This window comes from Tupaia chinensis, unplaced genomic scaffold, assembly GCF_000334495.1.
Source record: "Tupaia chinensis unplaced genomic scaffold, TupChi_1.0 Scaffold000274_1, whole genome shotgun sequence".
Taxonomy (NCBI): Eukaryota; Metazoa; Chordata; class Mammalia; order Scandentia; family Tupaiidae; genus Tupaia; species Tupaia belangeri.
The window spans coordinates 1,127,260-1,136,551 of NW_006159756.1; the positions used below are offsets into that span (position 1 = coordinate 1,127,260).

General features: G+C 51.9%; 1 protein-coding gene across 1 annotated transcript in view; it reads right to left on the bottom strand.

The window, feature by feature from the left end:
* The window catches only part of IGSF9B (immunoglobulin superfamily member 9B), a 54,877-nt gene extending 51,498 nt beyond the window's left edge, over nt 1–3,379 (bottom strand). Inside the window, exon 1 of the mRNA XM_006149956.3 lies at nt 3,163–3,379. Within this exon, the coding sequence (XP_006150018.1) occupies nt 3,163–3,226 (64 nt within the window). The 5' untranslated portion in view covers nt 3,227–3,379. The remainder of the gene's footprint in view (nt 1–3,162) is intronic.
* Nucleotides 3,380–9,292: the final 5,913 nt, after the last annotated feature.

Genomic DNA, 9,292 nt, shown 5'->3' on the forward strand with positions numbered 1-9,292 from the left:
GCGCGTGGAGGCTGAGGGCGTGGATGCTGAGGGCGTGGATGCACAGGCATGCGCACGCACACACCCACCCACGCACACACCCACCCACACACGTGCACACACACAGACCATTCTTGAGCCAAGTCCTTCTCAACTAATTGACTGCCCACCCATTAAACCTCTCCCTCCCATCTTCATGGCCAAAAGAAAAAAGAATGGGTCAAAGATAAGTAGAATAGAGGACCGAGCACACCTGATCTCGGGACACTTTAGTCAGGGACATCCAACCATGGAACCCGTGGTGCACGGGACAGGCAACCTTGGGATAAAGGCTCGGACCTCCCTCCCCAGCTAGAGGCCCAGTCAAGGCTGGCGCAGGGTCCTCCCACAGAGTGGGGAACTCCAAGCTTGCTCAGCAGTCAGGGTGCTGAGGCTGCACCAATCACCCTCTTTGAGAGACAAGATTCTGCTCAGCCCCTCCCACCCTCTTCTCCTCACCCTCCTAACCTCTCTTGTGACCTGGGTCACTCCCAGACAGCCTATAAAAGTCCAGTGATGGAGCTCCCAGCCCCTGTCCTAACCCAGCATCCCCAGAGCAATCCCTGCTCCAGCCAGATCCTCAGAGTGGCATCAGAGCCTGTCTGCACAGGGATCTCCCGGAAGTCAGCTCTGCCAGGCGGACCTGAGCTGAGCTCCCACCGGGAGCCTCATCTCCATCGGAACACCGGCTGGTGCTGCTCAGGCAGGCGGATGCTCCCTCCAGGGGCTGTGACCCAAACCCATCGACCCACAAGCCTCTGGCCGCTGACAACACTCGAGCTTTGCACACTCTGCAAAGGACTTCCACGTAGCTCTGAGGCCTACAGCCTCTGCACATGTGTCCCCAGATGCAGGGGGACAAGAGGTTCTAGCCAGGCAAGTCAGCAGGGAAAGGTCATGGCTCCTGATAGAGGCAGCCTTCTAAACCCCCAACATACTCTCCACTCCTTGAATGGCCCAAGAGAAAGGAACTGAGGAGAAGCCTGGAACCTGACAGATGCTGGAATAAGAATAATGCTAACATTTACTCAGCACGTACTATGTAACAGGAAGCCACCAATTTCTTCATAGCACTGATGTTTGCAGAAAACCCTGTAAGCTCATACCTTTGGCCCATCTTCCACTGAGACAAGTGACATTTGGAGAGTGAGACACCTGTCCAAGGTCAGAGGGTCAGCAACCAATAAAGTCAGGGTTCACATCCAAATCACTTAACTCTAGACCTCGTTCCTTAGCCATTACACACAGAGCCACGTAGGCCAAAAGGACCTCAGGTTCAGTAAGGTCACCCCCTGCTTTCAGATAGAGGTGCAAGTCAAGCCATCCCAGACAGAAGGACCTCTCTGCACCCTAAAAGAAGCTACAACCTTGATGCCCGCAAGCTCCAGTGTTGAGACGTCTTCTGTGTGCTGCTGCAGTATAAGCCCGTTTCCCTTTATTCTGTGCTTAAACTTGTAACAAAGTCCACTCCCCTGCGCTGACTGGGGCTTGGAGGCTATTCTGGAGCCTTCCTCGAGGGCCTCCTTTCCATTCTAAGACCCGGGCACATTGTCCTGTGCTACCACCAACAGTCCCATAGCAGGAACATACCAAGAACTGGAGGGGTGGAGGATGAGAGCTTTGGAAGACAGCAAGAAACGGGGGAGAGGGTGCAGTAGGTGGCTATGGCCAGATTCCCCACCAACTGACCTGCACCCATCCCCATTCCATAAGCTTCTGTGGTCACCATGGCCTCAGCTCTCCCACCTGACCAATAGTTCTAAACCAGCCAGATCAACATACCACTTATCAAAATCACCTCCCCTCTGCCCTCCCTGGTTTGTTTTCAGAATCCCTCCCCACTCCAAGTAGCATAGGAAACTAATGTATGGCATCCCAGAAACTTTCTCGCATCACTCTCCCCCTACACACCCACACACAGGGTACCCAGGAGACCCTGTAACGGTCGCCTCCTGCCCTACGGCGGCTGAGCGTGGGTGCTCGGGCTGGTGGGTCCCCTCAGACTTCCACCCACGGATTGCTCTCTCGCGCCGCCATCTCCTCCAGCTTTTGTGAACTTGCCCGCAGCCGGCCGTGCGTGCGCGCAGAAGACGGTGAGCTCAGAGTCCTGGCAGCCTCCAGGCTCCGCTCCTGCTTCCATACAAGGTCCGGGAGTCTGGGTGCCACCCAGAGGCTTGTAGGTCGTTTTGCCCGTCTCCTGAGCAAAAGCCCGCGCGCTCACGCACTCATCTTCCAACTCGCCGGCTTCCCTCTAGCCTCTTCCCCAACACAGACCCGAAAGGAGGAAAGAGAAAAATCTCCCCTCTGCTCCGAGATGCAGCAGTGAGGACCCCCTCCCCCGCCACCCTCGCCCCAGCCAGCTCTGCCTTACAGCCTGGGAGGGCGACATCGGGTCGGGCAGCTCCCGGGAACTTTCGCCTGGCCCCAGCTCAGGTATGGCTAAGATAGCGGCGGGCTCCTGCCAAGGGGACACTCCTTAAAGCCAGCGGAGGAGTCCCCGGGCTTGGGCTGCTCTTCCCTTCCCTCAGGGCACCAGGCGACCCCCACACCGATGAGGGGATCCGACCTCCAGGTGCCAAGATGTGTAGGAAGGAGAGGGGCGAGCAGGAGCTGAGGAAGCCCTCAGGGCGTAGAGCCCCGTCCCTCGATCGCGGGTGCGGTGAGTCCCAAGGCTCTGGGTCGCGCCTTCCGGCAAGGGCTGCTCCGCGGAGCAGCGGCGCTGCGCGGGGCTCGAGCGTGCTGCAGCCTGATCGAAGACCTGCAAACTCACCCAGCAGCCAGAGTTAGGACTGCTGCCGACTCCCCAAAGCTCGAGGAAGCGGCTGCTTGGGCAAGAGACAAGGGGTTCGGCACGCTGGTGTGAACCACAGGGCCCAAGGTGCGCGAAGTCGACCTCGATTCCCCGGCGTCTTTCCCCGAGTGCCCGGCAACCCGTGGGATTCGGCCCCTTCCCGTCGGGCTCTACGCCAGCCCGCGGCCCGGGGCCCTCCCCAGCACAGCCCTGGGGCACGCCTGACCCGAGCCGAGCCCGAGGCGCGGCGCTCGGCGGGGACAGAGAGCCAGAGCCGGGAGCGAGGAGCTGAGAGCGCCGAGGAGCTGAGAGCGCCGGGAGGGGCAGAGGAGGGACGCTGCACTTCAACTCACCTTGAGCCGCAAGACCTCGGGTGCTGATCACACTTGCTATCAAAGTGGCCACATACCAAATCATAGTACTACCGCGCGCCAGCCAAGAGCCTCATCCTATCGCAAAGTGCTCCCGCGCCCGCACACTTCTCGTGCCCGAGCGCCCGCCTCACGCACGCCTCTCGCCCGCCTACGCCCCGCGCCGGTGCTCCTGCAGCCCGGGCGGCCAGCTCTCCATCCCTCCTAGGCTCCGCTCGGCTCGGCGCGCAGCCTCCCCGGCCCCGGCGCAGCGGCACCTGCACTACTAGCCGAAGCTGAGCGCAGCCAGGTCCACGGTGAAGCCTAGCCGGGCCGGGCCTCCGGGGCCGCCCCCGCCGCCTGCCTATTGGGTGCTGCCCACAAGCCTGGCAGCCCATTGGCTCAGATGTCTGCCCGTCGCGGCGCGAAGGAGGCGAGCCCATTTCAAGGTGCGTTGAAGTGTGGCGAGCACAGAGCCGCAGAATCATGCGCATTGCCTGGGAGAAGGCGTTGTAGCGTCTTTGCTCTGTTCTGTTCTCTGCTCACACTGCATGGCAAGTTGCTGGTGAAGGAGATGGTAGCTCCTTGGGCTGGCAAGCGGGACCTCGGGTGTCTCGATTACCCCTGACAAGTCTGAGGGCATCGAGCCCCCGCCCACCCAGGGAACCCAACATCCGGTTTCCATCCAGCAAAAAGCAGTTCCCAGGAGGACCATGCCGATTCAGGGATGGGGAAACCCAGAGCGGGCATCCTGGGAGAGACAGGGAACGTCCTTCGCTGGAGATCTTTTCAAAGAGGTCACGCGCTGCTTCCCCCACCCCCATTCCCGTGCACACATAGACGTTCTTCCCCCCAGAGCAGCACCCTACCCCCACCAAGCGTGATGTTAACTTAGGCTCCTTCCAGCCTGAAGGCAGGGGGATGACTAAAATGACCTCTAAAAGTCGCTAAGATTTAGGATGAGTCATTGGCTCAGCTGTGGAGTGTCACAGACCCCTCTGGGACACTCATACACACATACTCACTGCCACCCCCGAAGCCGATCATCGTTGCTCATCATTATTAAATCCCAACTTTGAGTAATAAAAGTTTTTTTTTTCCTTTTCTCCCACAAAAGGCTGCTTCCTCATGCACCTGACTCCTCCCGTCCACCTTACTCAGAGCCTCGCCCCATCTCAGTAGCAGAAAGCCAGGACGGATTTGGGGAGCAGTTTAGGGGTTTGGGATGGAGGAGACTCCAAGAAAGAAATGCTGCTTAAGGGCACAGAGGAAGACAGCTATGGAAATGGGAAGGTCTTGGTGTTTCCCTATCTCTTTTCCTCGTCCCTTCCCCCAATATAGTTGTATTTGCAGAGAAATAAATGAGTGTCATGGAAACCTCTACTACAAACAATCACCTCACCCCAGCGGCTGAGGCTGCAGCGAAGATGTTTGTTCTTTCAAGGAGTGAAGGGAGAGAACCGCACAGCCCCAAGGATGGGCTGTTGGCCAAGGAAGGGAGGCAAGGGGCAGTAAAGGAGAGCTCAGGAACGCCATCCTCCCTGAGCACCCATTAGCCACAATGCCGGGCTCTAGGACAGGAAGCTCCCAAAAGAACAGGGAGACTTGCTTCTGGAAAAGCATGCACATGCATACACACGCGCGCGCACATGCATACCATGCCGTAAACACTGGAGGGACTGACTTCCCTGAAGTCTGAACACCCATTGCTCTCTGCCACCTAGGAGGAAGAAAGCTGGGACCCCAGTAGAGTAGCAAACATGTGGGCGAAGTTTTAGCATCTGGCTATACTCTGGAGAACCAGAACTCTTGAATTACCTCCCACATGGCTGGTTTGGGTCCCAGACCTGGCAGCTTGCTTTCTCACTTTCCCTTTCTCTCTGGTCAAATTAAATGATAATAATAATAAATAAATAATTCCTTTTTTAAGAGAGATAGGGCAATAGGGCATGTGCACTTGCTGGAAACACAGAGAAAGTGAGAAGTCATGCCCCAGAGGGGACTGACCGTGCCACAATCCCTTCTCCAGTCTCTTCTCAGGATTTTGGGCTTGTATATATGCCCAGCATGAGTTTTAAGTCTCTGGGTCTGGGACTTGAACTGCAGTCGGCCGTGTGGGAGTCCAGTGCCTTAGCCACTATACCACCTACTGGCCCCAAAATAAATAAATAATTTCCAAAAAAAAGATTCCTCTCCTTTCAAAATCCCTGGAGAACTGACCATGGCCTGGAGAGAAATGCTTACAGGCCTGGCTTCCCCTATCCCTCTCCATTTTTCCGTAGGAAGAAGGCAGGGGAGTGGGAAGCTTCAGGGCACAGGACTCCTGGTGGCCTGCGGGGTAAGGAAAGATGGAGCCGCACTCACCCACCAACTGGATTCCATTTGCTTAGCCACATGGTTCTACTTGACCCATCTCCCTTGGCCCACCTTCAGGGTAGTTTTTTCTGTGAGGGAATTAAAGCTATCTGTCAGCATGAAGGGAAATACACACTGGGCCAGCCGTGGCCTGGTAGTTAAGGAAGCCTGAGCCCATATGGTCAACGGAGGTTTAAATCCCAGCCCCAGTAGCTTGAAAAACAGGCCAGGCATGTGCACCAAATCCTTCCAGGATGTATTAGGTCATTGAGAAAGTCATGACGTATTTTACCGTTTTTCTATGCAAAAATGCATCATGACTTTCTCGACAACCTACTAGAAATTAAGAAAAAGGGATTGCAGTGTGACCATGTCCTTTGGAGGGGGACGGGAACTTTCTCCCTTTCTCCCTCTCTGGTGAACACATGTGCCCTCTGACAAATATTTTTAAAAAGTGATAAAACACAAAAATTGCTTAAGAGCATGAGTTGGGCTGGGAAGGAGTTCAAGAGAACGGCCTACAGAGGAGAATGCATTTCTTCTGGAGAGGCCTACTGGAAGTGGACTGGTACAAGGGGGTGAAGGCAGAGAGGAAAGGGAAGGGCAGACAGGGATGGGAGAGTTCACAGCACCATCATCACCATCGCCAAACGTGACTCAGGTGGTTTCAGACCAGCTCAAGAGAGGCACGCTCTATTGGGTCATAGTGAGAGGCAGACCCGTCACCTTTTCCTCCTGGCATAGGGCTGAGCTCTGGGCCCAGGAAGGAAGGCAGCCCCTCTCTGGCATGCTCACATCTGGTTAGTATTTAAGGGGAGCATAGACCCCGGCAGTCCAAGGGGGACATGAAAGAGGAATATGAGCCACTCCCATGAGCCACCCCTAGGTATGTCTGACAACCATCAGTGTCACCAATAAATGCAATGAGCTACGGGGGAACACTGTGTACCAGGCATGGTGCACGGGTCATCTTTTCTTCCCCTCAGGAACCTGGACTTTCTGGAAACACAAAATGGGAGTCCCATCACCTACTCCATAAAAACCACACCTAGCCACCTGCTCAGAGGCCATTGGAGGACAAGTGAGCAAGGTGGCCAACAGGAGCTTCAAGTCTAAAAGAGGAGACTACCCCACTTTCTTCTCATGTCCACTGAGCAAAAGTACTCAGCAATAGTTCACTCACCTGTCACTTCCCACCTTCCTTAGTGGACTTTAGGGTAGGACAGTTGCCAGTAGAGCTGCTTCTGAAGAAAGTCAGCTCTAAGCAAAAGCAATTACCTAAAACAAAACACCAAAAAGCATGTTTAGTGTTTATATAATTAGGAAATTGTACCCTGTAATCATCTTATCATGTAAAAACCCATTCTAAAATGTAGTAGCTCAAAACAACAAGTCAGGAGGCTCTCAGGTGGCATGAGGTTAAGGAACTGAACTCCCACATGGTTGACTGTGGTTCAAGTCCCGGACCTGGCAGCTTGTTTTCTTGCTCTCCCTCTCTCTCTCTCTCTTTCTCTCTCCCTCTCTCTAGTGAGCACATATGACCCATAGCAAATTTTAAAATAATAACAATAATAATCATAAATTAAATAAATATTTAAAGAAAAAAGACATTTATTTATTCCCATACCTACAATTTGGACAGAGCTTGGTAGAACAGCTCTTCTCTGTTCCACGTGACACCGGCCTCAATGGGTCATGGAAGCTCTATTTTCAAGATGGCTCCCTCGCAAAGCACATATGACCAATAGCAAATTTTAAAATAATAACAATAATAATCATAAATTAAATAAATATTTAAAGAAAAAAGACATTTATTTATTCCCATACCTACAATTTGGACAGAGCTTGGTAGAACAGCTCTTCTCTGTTCCACGTGACACCGGCCTCAATGGGTCATGGAAGCTCTATTTTCAAGATGGCTCCCTCGCAAGGCTAGCAACTCGATGCTGGTGGTCAGCCAGGGCTGTTAGCAAAGGGCTATTGTTCTTTCTCATGGGACATCGCCACAGGCTACCTGGGCCTCCTCACAGCATGGTGGCTGAGTTTCAGAACATAGCATCCCAATACAGGGAGATGGAAGACACGTCACCTTTATAGCCTCGCCTTGGAAGACACATGGTGTTACCTCAGCCAGAGTTCAAAACCTGTCTCAATTTTAAGGGGAGGGAGCATATTGATAGATTATTCCCCTCCAATCCTGTTCAATAAACCAGTGTCCAGGTCACATGCAAGCAGAGTTTGTGGGGTGGGAGGCAGTGGTGCAGCCATTTTGGGATAATAGAATTTGCAGCCAAAGCAGTCTTTAAAATTAAAGCAAAAAGGAATGCTAGAAGAAATCTCTGAAGGAAAGGTACATTATACAGAGTTCTCCAGAGAAACAGAATCAATAGAATATATATAAAGAGAGAGCAATATAGGTATTTAGGAGAGAAATTATTATGAGAATTGGCTCACGCAATTATGGAGACTGAAAAGTCCAAGGATACGCCGTCTGAAAGCTCAAGAACCAGATCAGCTGGTGGTGTAATTCAGTCTGAATCTTCAGGCCTGAGCACCTAGGAGGCCACCTGTTAAGTCCTGGAGTTTGAACATCTGAGAACCTGGAGTTATGGCTTCCTAGGGGCAGGAGAAGATAGATGTCCCACCTCCAGAAGAGAAAATAAATTTGCCCCTCCTCTGCCTTTTTGTCCTGTCCAGGTCCTCGGTGGATTGGATGACATTGGTTCTGTTTGTCAGTCTTCTGATTCAAATGCTAATTTCTTCCAAAAACAAAATAATGCTTTACTAACATTCAAGCATTCCTTAGCCCAGTCAAGTCCACACGTAAAATTAACCAGACCTGCAGTACCTGGATCTTCAGATATTCTCACTTTAATTCCAGCTGCCACCAGGGAGATTCCCCTGGCCTTTATAAAAGACTAACCCATTTGTGAAGCAAATCCTTTCACCTCTATCTTCACTTTATATACCAAAGGCAAGTCAGCATATTTTAAAGGAACTTGGAAGGAGAGGAGAAAATAAACAAAGAAAATCAGATTTTCAAAATATAAATATATAATCTTGAGATCTGATGCAGTAGGAGTGGAGAAAAGCTTTGCAAACCCATTTAGCATTAGAATTTTTCATCTAGGCTTAAAATACTGATGGAACTTTGCAGGCATTTCCCAGCTCCCTGTTTATTTCTTGGGTGGGTATCTCTGGTCATGTTTTTACGGAGCTAAGTAGCTATTCTAAGAGTTCACCTTGCCCTCTCCAAAAAAAATATCAGTTCCTGAAGACTTCTTAGTAAAATTCAAGCTTCATTATGATTCAAATTTCCCAGAATATCCAGAGTTCTACTCAGTTGCAATTTCCCCTGAAAGCCACAGTTTTGTTAGGGGTGGAAACTGGCCCCAAGACTGACCCAGGCTTACCTTACCTGTTCTCCAATCATGTATGGATTCTCATTCCACAGCACAGAAAGAGAGTCTACTTGAATTCAGCCTGGTGGACTCTAATCATCCTGGGCACATGGCAGGTGCCACACACCCATGTGCAGGTGGCAGATGACACTCTCCCTCAACCCACCCTGGTCACATGTGTACACAGGTACATGCATGTGTATCCACAGAGCAGAAACCTCTCATGCTGAGTCTTAAGTCAGAGCTTTTAAAGATGTGTTTGTGGCAACGTGGTAGAACTTAAGTGATGAAGCAACCTATGCCTGGAATTTTCGCTAAACCGTATTCTTTTTTTTTTTTTTTTTTTTTTTTTGCTTCCATTTAGAGGAACAAGGTTC